We start from the raw sequence: 19394 nt of genomic DNA on the forward strand, positions 1-19394 counted from the left end.
GTTCTTCATCCGTTCTCTCCTGATGATGCCTCTCATCACACAAGATGGAATTTCTCGACTGTCTTTCGATATACAGGCTTGCACTTCTTAATGTCCATCATGATAGAAATTAACCAAAATGTATGTACGTGTTCTGGTCTGGAGATGCCTTTGCACTTCTATAATGATGGTAAGCATCCTTTTTTTTTTCTTTTTTTTTTTTCCTTGAAAAATAGGAACTTCTCATTGTATGGGTATGTTAATTTATTCCATGTAGAGGAAATCTATGCATGTTTTCAGGTTGTTCAAGTGTGGCCCATGGTTCAATGATCCCAGACCATTGGTCTCTAGAGCCACACTGTGGATGGACTATATCCCGAAAATTCTGCTTTGTAAGAAAATCCTATTCTTTCAACTTGTGCTGTAACTTGCTATGTGCAGATAGACTTATAAAGAGAAATGCAGCAACATTCCACACCAAAGTGGGAACTTCCAATCTGTGAGATATTTGGGAAATTCTCCATCCACATGCATGTCTGGATCACTGATCCTTGAGCATCTGTTGCACCCAATTATATTGTGCATATCCTCGGGTTCTGATCGAATCCTCAGATGCAGTACTTTTTGGTTTGCCTCAAATGTTAGATCCTCTACCTGAGGATATTCACAGATTGGTTTTTGTTTGTATAAGTAGGCCCATGATTCAGTGGTCCAAAATGTTAGGTTTTTTAGGCCCTATCATGGATGGACCATGCACTGAAAATCTCCTAGATAGAATGGCTATAGCCTTTGATTTTAATGCAACAGCTGTCCACATTTAATTGAAAATTTTTGGAGATAGGTGTCTAGAATCTCCCAATTTGGGCAATTTTTTAGTAATTGTCCAACCATGGTAGGGAGCTTGGTTTAATTTACCCCTATTTCCTATTAGGATGGATGATGGGACCCATTGTTCAGTAATCTAGGCCATTGGTATTTTGACGCCCAGCATGGTGGAGCATGTGCTTAAAGAGAACCCAAATTGAATCAATCCAGTGACATGGGGCCCTTTTTAGTTGAATGTGTGCTCTCTTCTTAACAGTATTTGTAAGCCAAAAATTGAAAGGCTAACTTGCTTTACCGAGGAAAATATTGATCATAGTCTATCCACACTGGGACAACACGTGAATGTTCCGGATTGCCAAACTATGGACCCCACTTGCCAGAAATAAAAGAAATCATTTGGGATCTTGTATTTGGAATTCATTGGAATCCAAATCACAAATAAAGGTGATTCTGAATCCTTAGTTGTGTTGGGCAGCTTGTATTTCAAGTGCACTAGAATTCAAAAGTAGAAATGCATTAAAACTTTATAGTATATAAATATTCAAGGGAATTCAAATTTAATTACTTAATTAACTTTAATATATCTAATTACTGTACATATGTGATATTTGACAGAATAATTATAATAAACCTATTGAAATATATACTTTATAAAAAAATGATGAGAAGTGTCAGGTGTTCACAATCATAGGATCACAAGTCTCTCAGGTTGACTCGACCTAACTGGGAAACGGATTGGCTACTCCCCACCAGGCTGGTGGTTGGTGCTCTGTGGCCCCACCATGATGTGGGGGACCGCAGACGCACATAGAGATGAATCAAGTGGAGTAATCTAATCACACCAAGCAAGCACAACGCAAACACTGTGAATTTAACATGGAAAAACCCTTTCGGGAAAAAACTATGGCACAAAGCAACAAAAAGCACTATGAAAACAGAAATTACAAGAGATAAAAAGAATACCTTATTCGAACAAGCCTCAAATCTCCCTCACAAGCTCTTGAAACCTTAAAACAAATTAGAAAGCCTTAGACACCTCTCAATCCCGATTACTCCCAAATATATAGCCTCCAGGAGATTCCCAATCAAAATCCGAAACAAATCCCGCGAATTCGCAAATCTGCGAAAATCTGAGCGGAATCGTTCGATTACATCGAACACACTTCAATGTCATTGAAACATAACCTTCGATGACATCGAAGCTACTTCGATGGCATCCAAAAAATACCAAAATGTTCCAGCAAAAAAACATGAAAATCCAGAAATTACCGATGACATCAACCATGGCTTCGAACAACCTTCGATGACATCGAACGGTCTTCAATGGCATCGTAAAGGGCACTAATGTCTAGCAACCAAATCGATTTATTCTGAAAAACCTCGATGGCATCGAGTAGACTTTGATGGCATTGAAGCCTGCTCGATGGCATCGAGCTTGTCATCGACAGATTGTTGAATTACAGATTTAAGACATCTATCAACAATCTTCACCACATCTTCAATCGCCATCCTTTAAAGCTTCTTTTCCTCTTTCTCTAACCATACCTTGCATCAAAGTTCCATCATCGCTTCTTGTGCATACTTCATCCTCTTTTTACGCCTTCGCCAAGCCCAGATAAGTTGCACATAACTCGAACTTCTTTGTAGGAATCACTTTGGTTAGCATGTCCGCCGGATTCACGTTGGTGTGAATCTTCTCCAAAGTCATGCCTCCTTCCTCAAGCACTTGTCAGATAAAATGGTGACGAACATCAATGTGTTTAATACGTGAATGATAAACAAAGTTTTTAGCCAAATTGATAGCGCTCTTGCTATCACAATGAACTAGTACGACCTCCTTCTTAAGCCCTAACTGATTTATCATGCCTCTCAACCAAAATTTTCTTTGAAATCCTTTGTCACCTCCATATACTTAGTTTTGGTTGTGGAAAGAGTCACTACAGACTGAAGCTTCGACATCTAACTAATTGCTCCACCCGCTAGTACAATCAAGTAACCTAAAGTTAACTTTTTAGAATCCACACTACCTGTGTAATTTGAATCCACATACCTAACTAACTTGGCCCATGTCTTCTCAAAAGTTAAGACGTAGTCTTCCATACCTCCAATGTATTGAAGTAACCATTTCATCGCTTCTCAATGTTGCTTACTAGGGTTTGACATGTATCTGCTAACAATACCAACTTCCTGTGAAATATCCGGTCTCGTACAGACCATGACATACATTAATCTACCAACAGCATTCGAATAAGGCATGGGAGACATCCCGCTTTTCCTCATTTGATTTAGGACACTGTTCTGAGGAAATATTGAAGTGAGTCATGTGGGGAACGCTAACCGGCTTTGCCATGTTCATCCCATACTTGATCAATACCTTCTCAAGGTATTCTTCCTGAGATAACTAAAGCCTGCTCCTCTTCATGTCTCTATGAATATCTATGCCGAGATCCCTCTTTGTAGCCCCCAGATCTTTCATCTCAAATGTCCCTGATAACTGAGTCTTTAGTACATTGATTTCAGACATGTTATGATTGACGATCAACATGTCATCAACATACAATACTAGGATGATGAACTTGTCATCACTCAGTGTCTTGTAATAGACATAATGATCATATTCACTCCTAGTAAATTTTTGACTCAACATAAAAGAATTAATTTTTTATACCATTGCCTAGGAGACTGTTTTAGGACGTACAACGACCACTTTAACCTGCAAACCTTGTTCTCTGCCTCTTTAATTTCGTAGCCCTCTATTTGTTTCATGTAGATCTGCTCTTCCAATTCACCGTGTAGGAATGTAGTCTTCATGTCTATCTGTTCTAGCTTGAGATCGTATTGGGTAACCAGTGCTAACACGAATCTAATAGATACTTGCTTTACAACTGGTACAAATATCTCTGTGAAGTCAATAACTTCTCTCTGAGTGTAACCCTTCGCTACCAACCTTTCTTTGTATCTATCATGTTTCTTCTTGAAGATCCACTTGCACCCGATCACTTTTCAGCCCACTATAAGCTCCACTAGCTCCCATATTTCATTCTTGTACAAAGAGTCCATCTCATCATCCATTGTCGCCTTCTACTTTTTAGCATTAGGCTCATCAAGAGCATCCTGTAGAGTAGATGGATCTTCCTCATCTGTAATGAGGGCATATGTTATATTAGAGTCATCCATGTATCTTACTGGTAACCTATGATCTCGCGGCGGATTTCTTCAAGATGGCTGCTCCATTTACTCTTGTACCTCTGTCTGCGTATCTGTCTCAGCTTGAGTGTCATTTGTGTTAATCTAAATGTCTACGACCAACCTTTCCAGTTCCTTTTACTCCTCATGATCATTCTTGCGGAATAGGGAGCCTTTGTCGAATTTAATGTCCCTGCTAATAATGACTTTACGTGTGACTCAGTCATACTGCATATATCCCTTCACACCACCACCATGACTAACAAAGATATAGTTTTTGGCCCTTTGGTCTAGCTTATCTCCCTCAACTGATGGTACATGAGAGTAAGCCTCACAACCAAATATACCCAATCCTGAGGAGTCTACTTTCTGACTACTTTATACTTCTTATGGAATCTTGCAATCAATCACCATAAAAGGGTATTGATTCATCAAATAGCAAGCCGTATTAACGGGCTCAGTACATAGGTCCTTGCCCAACCCAACATTACTAATCATGCGTCGAGCCCTCTCTAAGAGAGTCTTGTTCATCCGCTCAGCCACACTATTTTGCTTGGGTGTGTGGCGCACTGTGTTGTGCCTAATAATCCATTCATCATTACAAAATTGATTAAATTCAGTAGAAGTAAATTCACCACTGTTGTCAGTCCTTAAAACTTTTCACCTCTCGCCCTATCTGCTTTTCCATCATGGTCTTCCATTGTTTGAAATAGGTGAAAACTTCAGATTATGTTTCGTGAAATAAACTTAAACTTTTCTAAAGTAGTCGTCAATGAATGTGATAAACCATGACGGCCATCGACAGAAACCACGGGCGACGACCACCATACATCAAAATGCACATAATCAAGCACACCCTTACATATGTTTTCTAGATTTAAAATATAACATACATTGTTTACCATATATACATGCTCACATATATTTAAATCAAAACTTTTAAAATTTTAAATTAAACATCAATCAGAAAGTACCTTCATGCCACGCTCGCTCATATGGCCTAGACGTGTATGCTACATACGTGCAGACGTGCTATCTACTACCACAACTGCAGCTCCACCTGTTGAAGTGCTTCTGATCAACCTGTAAATGTTACCATCTTTATGTGCTCTCATAACTACGAGCGCCCCTTTAGAAACCTCAAGGACACCATTGAAACCGATGAACTTGCACCATATTACTTCGAGTGCATCGAGAGAAATCAATCTCTTCTTCATATTAGGAACGTGCCTCTCCTCAATCAAGGTATGCTCCATTCCATCAAACATTTTAATGCGCACCATACCAACAGCCACAATGTTACAGGCATTATTATTGCCCATAAACACTTACCATCGCACTCCCTGTAACTGGCAAACTAACTCCGATGAAGAGTCATGTGATATAAAACCCTTGTGTCAAGAATCCACTCATCTCTATGATCATCGTATAAGTGTCTGATCATAAATACTGACAACACATCACCTCTGTTTGTCACTTCATCAGACGTGGCGGTGTTGGCTTCCATGGAAGAAGCCTCTGAGTTCTCTTTCTTTGCTTTAGGATTTGTACAATCCTTCTTCATGTACTCTAACATTCTACAATTCTAGCACTTTAATTTACCTTTGCCCTTTCCTTAAATTTGGACCTCAATCGAGAAGATCATATGTCCCGATTTGAATTACGACCCCTCGTAAACAATGGATCAATAAATGCTCCCATGCTACCGTTTTTCCTTCTCATTGTCTTTCCTTGAAGGGTTGAGATAATGGTATTAACACTAAGGGTTGTGCTACCGACGCATAAGGTGTCTTTAAAAGACTCATATGAAGCAGGGAGTGAATTCAACAAGATACATGCCTGATCTTCTTCATCGACCACTACCTCCACATCTATCAATTTGCAAATCATCCTGTTAAAATTGTTAATGTGGGCTTCAACATCTTCTCCCTTTACCATCTTGAAGTTGAACAATTGTAGCTTCAAGTATAGGTGATTTTCAAGAGACTTATTCGTATAAATGTCCTCTAACTTTACCCACCAAGTTGTTGTGGTTTTCTCCTTCAAGATTATAGGTCGTTACTGCTCAATCATATGACATACGACCTTTGTAACGAGACAATCCCAAAGGTAAGAGTCTTTCATAATAAAGAGGCAATCCCAAATATTTTAAAAGCAATTTACCTTCATTAATTCCAAGAATATAGCATATGGGTTCTTTCTCATGCTAAGATGCAGAGAAAATAACTATGCTTTTACAAAAACTGATTTTTAAGACCGAATTATGGGAGAAGTTATCAAGAAGCATTTAAGATCCATTGCAGTTATGGGATAAGCTTTCACAAATATCATTAAATCATCAGCAAGTAAAAGGTGAGAGATGCTGACACCATTCTTAGCAAATGGGGTTTGGATTAGGCCATCCTCATTGCATTTAGCAAATAAAGTAGAAAACATTTCCATAACAATGCAAAAAATGGTGATAGGGGGTCTCCTTGACAAAGGCTTCTATTACTCTTAAAATAGCCACAAGCTTCCCCATTGATAAGAATAGAGAAATGAGGGTCGGATATATCATATATATGCTTTATTCCACCCTAACAAATTAGAAGGAAATTTCATACAAGCCAAGGCGGAAAAAAGAAAATCTCAATTGACATGATCAAAAGCTTTTTTTTTTTTAGGTCAACTTTAACGCACATTCTGTGCGGCCCACTATCCTTATGAATGCCCCAAACTAGATCATGACTTAGAAGAATATTATTAGTGATATCTCTTTCAAGAATGAAAGCCGATTAGGCAAGCTGACTCACAAGAATATTGCTAATGCCTTTCCTCATTAGTAATACTCACTTAAGACTTCTCCATTCTTTCCTATCATCCCAAAGGACTCACTTAGACTTCTCCATTCTTTCCTCTCAGTTACTTTTGTGGACTATTGATCCTGTGAGCCAAAAACGAGATTTTGTGGTGCTCCGCTCTTGTTCTCTGCCAAATTGTTAGGGTTTTGAATTCTTAAGGGAACCTTATTATCCAAGTCTTTTCGCCCGTCAGTTGGGCTTGGCTTTCGATAAGGCAGGCGATAGATTTTGACCATTGACACCAGAGCTGAGCTTCGTTCCTTCTTCCAGAGCAAGGTCAGACTGGTTTTGACTACCTACCAGTGGATGTGATGGCCGGTGCACCAATTTTTCTTGGTGCGCAACGGATTATCAGTATATGCCCCCAAAGCCTACTCAGAAGCATCTTTCACAAGACGAAGCAATAGAAGCAGTCCCAACAAGAGGATTGCGGTGTTATCCAATCTCAACTGCTCCTTTCAATTACCAGAAGAGAGTGCATGGTATTAAGCTCTGAATTAAAGAGTAGGATGGTCCTACTCTACAGACATCAAAAGAGAGCATTTAGTAATTAGAGGAAGAAGATGTTAATGAATGAGATAAAATAAGGAACCACCGTCCCAAGCAGACCTAAGGAGGTCCATCCTATTGATGAAGATGGAGAATTTGTTGAAGAAAATACAAAGGATGTGGCAGGGACATGCGGAATGGAAACAACCCAGCAGGAAGCAAGGTATAGAAAATGATCCAATACAAGGATCATTGCAAATGATTTCGATTGCTCTAATACATTTCACATAAACATACCATACCAGTTCATGATAAATTAATTTTGAAACCTTTGAAGCTTTTCACCAAAATAAAAAAACAAAACAAAAAACGGATATGGCACCCCAAAATTATTCAATCAGGAAGATCCCAGCCATGGGCATCATTTCAGGACAATTGTTATGTTTTGTCCTCATCTACCATTCCAAATGGGAATCACGTCCCTTTTCCATGGAGCAGTGGTAATCAAAACCAAACTGAGAAACATTTACACTTTTCTTAGGTTTCCATGGAAAACAAAATAATAATAATAATAAATAAATAAATAAAATTGCACATTTTGAGTTCCAAAACGGCAACTTAAAATGTTAGGTTACTTTCAAAAGCCCATGGAAGCTCAGCAAAGCATGAATATTCCAATTTTGGGTGACCAACCATCCATTATGGGCTGTCTGTGCTCCCATCTTCAATCCCATTTATAGGAAGCCAAGTCCTGATTACATATGTATTGTAATGTTTACTTATTGATCCCTTTTTTTTCTACACACTGAGACTTTCAGTCAGACTAACAGTGCTTCAAAATGACATTCCATCATGAATCTTAACAAGACAACTAACAGAGCTACCTGGGGCTCTCAAGACAGGGTTGAAGTGCCATTTCGACTCTTTGCAGGGCTATATATCAATTCATCACTAATGTGAAATAACAAAAAATTGCAGTACTTCTGTAAGTAAACAGGCTTGAAATTCGATTGCTCGCAGCTTGAAAGAAATTAACCCAATACTATTACAACGATTTGAAATGAACAGATTGCGCTTGCATGCTTCAATAGCAGAATTCCAAAGACATGTCTGAATGATTAGAAATGGGCAGCACTTGCATACTTCAATAGCATAATTCCAAAGACGTCCCAACTGCCACTCTCAAAGCTTCTGGATCAACATTACTGAATTTCTCATTACAAAGTTCAGCATTTGAGGGCCAAAATCGTTTGCACCAGCTAAGCAAGGCTGCATTGCTTTCAGCTCTCGAACCTGATGCTTCGACTAATACCAGTGTTGATTCCAGATGCCTCCCCACCATATGGGCCACTCGGCTTCCTGATGTCGCGTACTTGCCCTTTCCGACGCACCACTGCCTTTTGATGCTTCAACTGCATCACCAACAAGAAAAATGGGTCAAATGAGCAGATAATTGGTCTCATCATAATTATAAAGTTGGATTACTGGAGTTAGCCTGCAGTCAGGCATTCAGCCCCAACAAACAAAAGGAATGGAGTTGTGCCTGTATCTTCATTTTCTTTTTAGGCCCATCTAAAGCCTTAGGCCTGCTTATGACTTCATCAGCCCATTCATCACCTTATGTATAATACACCTAATAACAGCCATACACTGACATACCCAAACTGACCTTCTTTATAATAACAGCCTGTATATTCATGTAAAAGTTTGCATCTTTAGAAAGAAGAAGAAAATAGAGGTTTGCTGAGCCCAGAAGCATGTTCTAGAAGGGGGCGTGTGCAACAATCTCTCTTAGGGCACACCCGTGCCTAAATCTAAGTTCAAACCAAAAATCTAATGGGGACTCAATCAACTAGATCAAACCAACCAGGAACTTTGGTGGGTTGACCAGGTCAAAAAATAAATAAATTTTAATAGCTTGTATTGGTGTTGTCAAAATCCTACGATTTACGATTTTAGTCGAATCTTAAGCAAAACGATTTGAATCCCACCTTTGAATCCCACCTATAATTTTATGATTTGAATCCTATAATTTACAATTCAAATCCCAATTTACGATTCAAATTATACTTGTTTCCTTCTATTTTAAGCTTCGCTTGGCTTTCATTTTATGTTTTTAAATGTTTAGAAAAAACCTTTAAAAAAACAAGAAATGTTTAGAAGTAAATTATTTTATTTTGTTCTTTATAAGAGACTAAATTATATATATTCTCTTCAACGTTAAATCGTAGAGTTTTTTTTTTTTTTTACTTGTTAATTGGTTGAGACACCAAATTGATGTATAACTTATTTGGAATGTTTTTATAGATGATTACAACCATGTTGACTTATATGTATTGTGGAATGATGGTTAGATATCAAAATATCTTTTTTCTTCAGTCTACAGAATCGAATGTCGCTCGGTCTATGGAATCAGATGCTGCTTTCCCAATGCCATTCTACACTCAAGAAAAGGTAACAAGAACAAAAATTATTAAAGGATCCTTGTACGTTTTTTAAGGAAATTTTCTTAAAAGAATTAAAATTTTTTTTTTTTAAAAAGGAAAAATAAGAATCATTTAATTTTATAGTAATACCAAGTCACAATAGTGTTAAAGTTTTTAATTTTTAATTTATTTATATTTTTCATATTTTTAAGAAATCGTTTATAAAAAATAAAAATAAAAAAAAATAAAAAATCTTACGATTTGTGATTTGATACGATTCAACCACTATTATGTTTGCAATACAATAACGATTTTGAAAACATTGGTTCGTGTTATAGATTAACAACAATGTCAGCAGTAACAAAAATAAATAATAATATTAATCATAATAATAATTATAATAATAACAACAACAACAACACTTTGTTAAGTCGACATAGAACTAGGGGGACCAACCAAATGGGTTGAGAAAATAATTATAATTATATATATATATATATATATATATATATATATATATATAATGATGATGATGGAAGATTTTGTAGATTCCTCATCCATTGTGGGACCCATCAAGTTGAATTTTATCTTCGAATCGGGGATTTTTTTTTTTTTTTTCTTTTTTTTTTCTGTAACCACATCAATGGTAGTACCTATCATAGAATATTTAAAAAATAATCTTTTCCTTCCATTTTGACAAAGCTGGCTCAGGAAACCAAGGAGAGTCTTCTTGTTAACTATTACTTACAAGCAAAACCCAGCAATCCTGAACCAGGATAGGCTAAGGTTTTCCTGACACAATAACCAGGCAAGTAACCGTGTCAAGTTGACCAGCCGAGTGTGCAAACTATTCCTAAATGCGTAAAATAAATTAAATGGCAATATGATGCATTATAGCCCACTAAAAAATCATAACAGTTTTAAAACCATGAGCTGTGAGATGGTCACTATAATGGTGGCCACAAAACCTTGATGTTGTCTTTGACACGTTGAACATCTCAACTTACCTTGTATTTCTTCCTTGGAATCTTGGTAAGCTTCTTTCGAGCACGGGTTAACCCTCTATTCTTGTCCATCTGGAGACAAGAAAAAGCAAAATGCGTGAGAGTTTTAAATCCAGCAGGAAAAAGGAATATTCAGCCAATGGGTGGATAATGAACTGACCTGATAAGTAATCTGCCGTTTACCATCAACTACTGATTCAGGCAATGATGGGACTGCAGGAGTTCTGCATTGAGAAAGGTATCAAAATCAACCAAGATGAAAGTAAGAATCATTGTGGCAGTTGGATGAACTAGTCTAAGGGTTAAAAAAATTCTACCAATCAGAAAACAAATTTTCAACAACGACAATGTCAAGGCACACATTCTGCCTCCTAGTGTGGAGAACATACTTCAAATAAATCTCTGCTTTGGCAGCAAGTTTCGCAGCCCTCTGCTGCTTCACTTGTTTATAAAAGTCATCCTCTGATTTCTTTGATTCAACATCCTCATCTATGTCCATCAACTCATCAGCTTCAGCGCTCACAAGAACTCCATCTTCATCTCCGATATCATCCATAGCCGCAGCTCCGGCTTTCGCCAAAACTTGGAGCTCATATTTTCTTCGCCGTTCTCCAATATCATCCCTTGCGGGCAAGTCATCGTCACCAGAAACTAACTTAAACATATAAAAATTCATGTTATGAAATGTTGGTGGTTAAATGACTCAAGCAGAAAGAAAAGGCTCAGTTGTCTAACCACAAAGACACGAGTTCTGCAAAAAGTGTATGGGCAGAATTGATTTCCACCCAAAACTGCAGCCTGCTCATTTCATGTCTCGCATGAAATGAGCAGAATATAGATATCAGGTGAAGAAGGCAAAAGGCCATTGATTGCCCCTTGTGTTTTCACTTCTATTTCCAAAAGCCACATCTCCATGGGGGTGGCCTTAGAATGTCTCCACCAAAAAAATGGTTTTAAGTGTAATTCCTAAAATGAACCATTATGGTTTAAAATTTTCCATTATCACAAAAAATAATAAAACAAATATAAAAAAGATTATCCCACTAAATTTGCAGGGTGAATGTATCTGTATGCATGTGTGTGTTTGAATCCACGCGCGGCTGTGTTCATGTATGTTTTGTGTGTGTGTGTGTGTGTGTGTTTGAATCCAAGCTTTTAAAATTCCAGAAGAAAATGATGCAGTAAACCTAAAGAATTGATTTGAATTGCCTATCTTTCAAAAAAAAAAAAGTGATTTGAATTGCCGCATCAGCTGTCTGGGCCTAGAGATGCAGAAAGCTTTTAACTGCACAGTTGCAAGTTGCAACTGTCCTAACTTGTCTACATGTTCATTTGGAGAACTTCAATTATTATATTCATATCCATCTAGAAATAATTTCATTCAGGATGTACACCAGAAAAAACAATGCAATTGATTGTAAACACAATTTCATTCGATGACTAAGACTAGGAGTATCCTCAGGAAAAGGGCAGTCTCAATTCACTTGCTAGAGGTTTAGAGCTCCTAAAGGCTTTTGTTAGGAGAATTTAATAGGGAAAAAAGTAAATTATCACGTGTACAATTCATGTGTGTCATAATACATAAAAAAAAAGTCATAGGCTCTGCAAATACATGTAAGTGAATACAAGAAAATCATAAATGCAGACAATTGATTAATCCATGTCGACTTCTACATTCTAGAACTTCATAACTTCTGATGAACAATATATACCTCGAAATGTCCTGTTAAAAAAGAATGTAAAGGAAATATAAAATACTTCTGGCAATTTCATATTTAGTTCCATACCTTAGGTTTCTTCACTTTAACTGAAACAAGTTGAGAGAGTTTATTCAGATGCAGTGAACTGGAATCCCCTTTATTTGAGGCTTGGTGTGACGCTGCCTTGTCTATAACCTCATCATCAAAATCATCTAATGTTTCGAGAGGTCTGTCCAATTTACAGGTCGTGAGAGTCAAAAGCATCCAAATGTCAGACAACAAAGAATTGGGCTGAAAGCATTTCATTCCTTCAGCTACTAAACAAAGGGCACATCTAAAGAATACCAAAACTACAGCCAAAAACAGATTCATACCGACTCGTCAATTGCAGGGGATGAGTTCGTATTCTATCATTTTTTTTACCAACAGAACCGTATAATCCCTTCTGCTTCAGTTTTTCTTCAAGTCTTTCTCTTACTTTCAGCATTTCCATGCTCTGTAAGCCTACTTGATCATTCTGTAATATTTGCAGATTCCATATTAGTCAAGTAGTTCATTTCTTAACTTTGACAGCTGTTTCAAGAACTGAGAGGTCCCAGCTTTAATTAATGACCTGGCGTTTATTTTTTGAATCTTTGCTCTCACAATCCTTTGACAGGCTAACCTTTACCAACTCAGCTATTTCACTAGCCTGCATCTTTATTGCAAGTGTCAGAAAGAATCAAGTTACAACCATTATTCACAGACCATGCTTGAGTAAAAGATGTCCATACCGGTGCTCCTTCATGTTTTTTAACTGAGACAAAAGGGAGCTTAGGACTGGTCGGGCGCAGTTCCAATTCCAATGCAGCATTTTCTTTGGCTGGTTCAGCTTCCAATACAATTCCATGTTCATGGTTCAAAATTTCATCAATCTGGGAAGGAAGAGTTCCATCAATCTGTTTCACCTGTCATTGGAAATAATATAACAGAATGTTGCACTTTAGGACTGTCAGCCATTATACAGTTACCTATTCCAAGTTGATAAGAATGACAAAGGAATGTAATACAAGAATTGGTCCAATGGATAACCAATGGACAAATGAAGTTAAATCTATCAAGAATAGAGAACCTTGTCCAACATGCCCTTGATCTCTACAAGGCGAGCTATGACCGGGTGATCTCGAACCGAATGTCCCTCTGTCTTCAGAAGAAGATAAAAGCTAATAGCTTGGCAATAAACCAACAAGAGAAGCCGTTTCACCTCAACATAGTGCATCCCTCCTTTAGTTACATTTTTGTTCTCGTTCACCTACAAAAACCATGAGATGATATTAATCAGGGCAAAAGATCCATCACATGCATGGTATCAAACTAGACTTGAGCGATGTTTAAAACACTAGTAGCCATTCATGTATCGGCTGTCTCCACAACCAATACATATTGGTAAGTATTAGACAATACACATGCATTGTCCACATCGGTGGGTCTTTTTATGATGAATGAATTAAATTTTATTAAAAACTCTCCAATAATACTGCAGAGGCAAAGAAAAGCTCTTTAAAAATAAATAAATAAAATAATTTAATGGGGAAACAAAAACACCAGGAAAGGTCGAGATGCCACTGCAGACATGAATTCCGTGCCTATCTTCAATTTGAAGAGCTATACTAGTAGAACCTCTCTTTGCATAATCATCCACCTTTCCACTTGCCTCTCTTTGGAAGTTGGAACCTTAGAGAAAAGGTCATCCAAAGGTCTGCGACCCTACATGGAAATAACTTAGACTTGGGACATGTAATAATGTTCTGAGAATCTCCTTCAACAATCACCAGGGACATTTGAAAATCAACACCAATCTGACTGCTTGAATTAGGGCTGCTGTCTCCCCAAATTGGAATCTTTAAATCCATTTAGCCCATGAAATTCCATTTAGTTCATTGCTGTCCCATTGCAATCACATGTAATGCCCCCAATGTCCGCAAGCCCTGGGTTCCCAAGACAATACCCATCGGTGTTAATTTTCACACAGCCTGGGGGAGTAGACCAACAAGCAACAATCAACTGCTTTGCCCCCATCATTAAGATCTCATCCGAGCTTACATCTATGATGATCTAAGAGATACCTCAGAGACTGCTGCCAGCCTTGACCCAGATCATCAAAAGTCCGAAGATATTTTTTAAGATGTCTGCCAAGAGCGAATCTTGCCTGTGACTGTGAATACCCCTCCCATTTCATTCTAGCCACATTGACCATGAAACTTTCCATAAAAGACACCCACATTCAGCCCTCACCTCAGTCATCCAACCTTGAACCAAATCACACACTATTCAGAAACAACAAACCGATTCCAAACTTACCAGTCACCGCAAGCCATATTTCCCTGCCAGTTGGACCATGAATGAATGGGTGGTTGACCGACTCTGCGTTAGTACAACACATCTGCCGATAGTTTGAAATTGCCATTGCCTGACTTTTTAAATGATTGATGGTTAATATTTTATTGATACATGCTGTCAACACAAACTCTCCGACATTCAATGGAGTCTTTGCTGTTCAAACCTTATAATACAGCCTTAACCCCCGTAGCCTTAACCCTGCCAGCTTGGTTAATGGATAGGGACCTAACCGAAACTTACCGTCAGATTCAACGGTCCAAATGTGTCCATCAGTCCCAGAGCTTGGCAGATAGACAGTAATAAACTCTCCAGGTGAAGCAACATATTTGACAGATCAGTGATCTCCTTGTCCATCAGATTTCTGCGGAAGGCATCCACACTATTTTCCCACCTACATGATGGTAACAACTTTTGATGCTAGCTCCTTTTTTGACCACCAACTTGTATAATCTTGCAAAATTTTCAGACAGCAGCAAAACCTCCCCGCACCATTAATCCTCACAAAAATGGAAAACACCCACGAATCTGGTTAGGTAAAAACAGAAGTCAGTCAACCCTGAAATTGCCCTCCAAATGGAGGAGCCCTCCTTGTGCATAGCCAGATCAATGTCCCAACAGTTAGATGGAGGCCACCCTCTACTTCACCATAAGCATGGATCTCAGTTATGAGGGATTCCCATCCCGAACACTCCACCAACATTTAGACAGCAGAGATATATTGAGTCTGGTCCCTAAGCCCCAGGTCCCCAACTGAGATTTGCCTACAAATATTCCCCCAAGCAACCAAATGAAACCTATGTGGCCATCTTTGTCATTCCATAGAAATCACTTCTGAATATATTCGATTCTAGCCCCAACTATCACAGGGCACCTAAGAATCAACAGTATAAATATTGGCATGCTTAATTGGACAGGCTTCATAAGAGTGATTCTGCTCCCTAATGATAGCAATTTACCCTTCCATGCAGCTCACCTTCTGTTGAAAATTTCAATCACATTGTCCCAACAACCTGACAAAGATCTCTGCCCAGAAACATGAAGTCCATGATGCTTCATCAGAAGATAAGAGACCTTCCCAACCAATCTTCCAGGCCAAATCATTGATACAATTGGCCTCTAAATCAAGGCTGCAAATAACAGAAACAGTGGGCATATTGACCGGGCCAAAAATGATACTACACTGGGCAGATTGGTGTTATCGGACCTGTAAGGGCAATAATGGCCTGTATCGGCTGAACTTTTCTAGAACAAAAGAATTTTGAAAATTAATAGGAAATGAACCACCTGGCTATAGCACTCCTCGTGATCTCCCTAAATCCACATTTGCTCCATAAATCCTTCCTACCTGCAACGAGTGCATCTGAAACATGAGCACTCTAAGTGCGTTGCAGGCCAAATCCGCTTGAAATAGAACCACCACCACACCTACTTCTGGCCTCACCCCCTACTGTTCCCACCAACCTCATGTCTAGAGCCCCCAAATGTAGGCCTAGCTTCCTCAAGTCATCTCCTTTGCTTCCCATCCCAACCTGATGCCAACGACTTATGCATGGCCTGTCTGTACTCCATCCTCTCTTGCTCAATAACACAATCTATGGGATATTTCACGCCCATTTCGTCGCCATCCCGCTCCTCGACAGTCCCTAGACCCTGTCCGGGAACCCATAACTTGTCCCAAACCTCCCTCCCTCATGCTTGTTGTTACTACCATTGTTTGAATTATCTCTGATATTATCAAAATATCTCCAATATTATCGTCATCTCTAGCTTAGCAATACCACTAACACTAGTAGCCATACCGATGACACTGGTAGTATTAGAAATTCCAGACATCAGTATTGTCTTGCTAAGTATCGCCAACGTATCGATCTCGCCGATATTTTCAATTGTGTAAATTTCAGGCGTTGCTTGTGTTGCCAATGTATCAATATCACCAATATTTTCGACTGTGTACTGACAATTGCATCACAAGTGTATTGGCGTTATTTCAATAATATCACCAATGTAGAGATATCACAGAAAGTGTGTTTATTTAAAATAAATAAATAATCTATTTCAATTTTTTATGAGCACATTGTTGTATGCAATTTTCAAATTGTCATTGCTAATATTGATAATATCTCAAAATTATCGTTATCGCAACATGCTCGATATCAAGACCACAATCTTTCATTTCCTTCCCAGTTGTTGATGATTTCTAGACAAAATATTGTGAGTTGTTGATATTCTGCAATATCGATGGATGTTTAGATGGTTAGATGGGATCCATGGCATGGTTAGACTGTTTCTTATGAAGACACATGCTTTTAAGCCTCCATTAAATGGAAACTTATTATGTATACATTCTTTTTGCAATTTTTTTATTTCTAAATATGTAAATATGTGTATTTTAGCGTCTCCTGAAGTTTCACTGGAAATTCTACCATTTTCCCATGTTTTCCTGCATGTATGGTTATCAGGGATATTATCAATGATATCGATATTGTTTCCGTATCCCTGGCCAACGAAACTTGTAGCGATACCGATACTTCGAACGCTGGTTACTACATATGTGCCTTGCCCTTGCTCAATACGTTCTTCATCTCCATTCTTGCCCTTGCTCAGTTTCGAACCGAGTCAAATAGAGCTTTTTCGAGTCGAGTCAAGTGAGTTAACCGAGCTAACTCGGTTCGTGTATAGCTCTAAACATAACACATTATGAGGCCATGACAGCCGTTACAGCCCCATAATGATCCATTACAGTTTTTTTCCCAATCGCTACAGGCAGCTTGTATCGTAACAAAGTGGTTGTTACAGCCACTATTGTTGTTATTGAATACCTTGACAACAACAGTGATCGAGGGTCACCTGATGAATTCCTCTAGCACCATGAACGAACCCCCTGGGAGTTCCATCAAGAAGCATGGCAATTCAATGGACATTCTGACCCATCTTATCCATTTGTTTCCAAACCCCATTCTACGAAGCACATCCAACAAGAACTCCTAATTGATGCAATCGTAAGTTGTTGCCAGCATCTTCAACAACAACAACAACAAAAAAACCCTTGAGACCCTTCTTGATATACTCACCAACTGGTTCATTTGCGATATAAGGGCCATTAAGCACCATACCTCATGTAAATGCACACTAAGAATCCAATTTTGGAAATTATGTACTCATGACACTCCTCATCATTAACTAAGTTGATCGGTCAATGGTCAAACTCCGTCCATTGGGATTAACACAATAAAAGAGGTTCTGTAGATTTACAGAGCACTGCATGCTTGTGGAATTTTAATACTTCCAAAATGTCCCTTTACAAAATCTCAAAGCAACTTTAAAACGAAGATATGGGGAACCCATTTGGACCGGGAGCCTTATCTCCCTTCATAATGAAGATTATTTGCTCGATTTCTTTAATTACTTCCTCATATCTGTGGATATTTAAGTGAGTTTAGCATTGTATTGGAAATATGTATAGATAATGTATTGGATTGCTACGTTTAAAAATAAAAATATAAATAAATAAACTGATATAAATTAAATAGGGAAAAAAAAAAAAACACGACGGAAGATAGAAAAGAATGTTTCACTTGAAAGAGAGATAACAAATAAATAATCACACGCATAGGCAAATCCTTCAAGGCTAAAATCTGTAAAATGTATTTGTCCACACAGGGGAGAGAATCACCTTGCTTTGAAGCGGGTTCACTTTATTTTCAAGTTCGTTGAGAGCATCACTCAACTCTGATAGCAGACCAACTAGCTCTGGAGCTGAACTGTAAGATATTATTTGTATTAAAGATAGAAAATTACAAATTACATGGAACTTAAAGATCAGCAACTATCAACTAGTATCTACCATCTTCTTGATTTCGAAGTATGCTGCAGAATGGCTATACTCAAGTCTACACAGAAAAGATCGGACATGATTACTAGTCCAAGGATATATGTTCATAAAACTATAAAAACGAGCAAACAGGCTTTCCTGTAATTTCTAAGTTTCCTTTTTTTTTTCTTTTTCTTGAACAGTTTTCCTGTAATTTCCAAGTTACGATTAACTTATTAGAGACCAGATTTTTCTTAATGTTTCAATTTTGGATCATATTCATAGTGGACACAGGTTGTTTAACTTATTTTGGTTTTCTGGCAGTATAAATGATCCCAAATATGCGATTGATTCCCAAAGCACAGAGACTGGTAAAACTCTGCTAATTTTTTTGGTAAATAAGTCTTTGTTACCAGAAGCATCAGGGGAGTACATTAGTAAGAGTAGTGACAAAAGAGGAATGCTATGTGTAGATGCCCCATCTTCAACCACCAAACATGATGACACACACATGCCAACACAGCACATGTGTGCAAGACCTTGGAGGTTCATCAGGCATCCCCTCTAGTACAAATGTCTTACAAGCAGGCAGAACAGCTCATCAAGTGGGTGGCATGAACACATTGAATGAAGGCTGTTGGTTGCATATAAGTGGGTGGCAAGGAAATAGCATGCCTAATGACAAGTAGAAAATAAACGATGCCTAATGACAAGTAGAAAATAAACTATCTATAACCAAAAAAATTAAAAGTTTA

At 38.1% G+C, this 19394-nt stretch overlaps 1 protein-coding gene across 3 annotated transcripts in view; it reads right to left on the minus strand.

Annotated features, from left to right (window-relative positions):
- Positions 1-8137: 8137 nt before the first annotated feature.
- LOC131221227 (protein THALLO) overlaps positions 8138-19394 on the minus strand; it is a 35617-nt gene continuing 24360 nt past the window's right edge. For 2 of the 3 annotated variants that reach the window (XM_058216422.1, XM_058216421.1), the window contains 10 exons: positions 18502-18589; positions 13561-13740; positions 13223-13396; positions 13063-13146; positions 12824-12966; positions 12537-12678; positions 11139-11404; positions 10910-10973; positions 10753-10821; positions 8138-8731 (listed from right to left, as the gene is read on the minus strand). In XM_058216422.1, coding sequence (XP_058072405.1) covers positions 8600-8731; positions 10753-10821; positions 10910-10973; positions 11139-11404; positions 12537-12678; positions 12824-12966; positions 13063-13146; positions 13223-13396; positions 13561-13740; positions 18502-18589 — 1342 coding nt within the window. In that variant the 3' untranslated portion in view covers positions 8138-8599. The remainder of the gene's footprint in view (positions 8732-10752; positions 10822-10909; positions 10974-11138; positions 11405-12536; positions 12679-12823; positions 12967-13062; positions 13147-13222; positions 13397-13560; positions 13741-18501; positions 18590-19394) is intronic. The other variant, XM_058216420.1, reaches the window with a different exon arrangement.

The sequence above is a fragment of the Magnolia sinica genome, chromosome 12, assembly GCF_029962835.1.
Source record: "Magnolia sinica isolate HGM2019 chromosome 12, MsV1, whole genome shotgun sequence".
Lineage (NCBI taxonomy): Eukaryota > Viridiplantae > Streptophyta > Magnoliopsida > Magnoliales > Magnoliaceae > Magnolia > Magnolia sinica.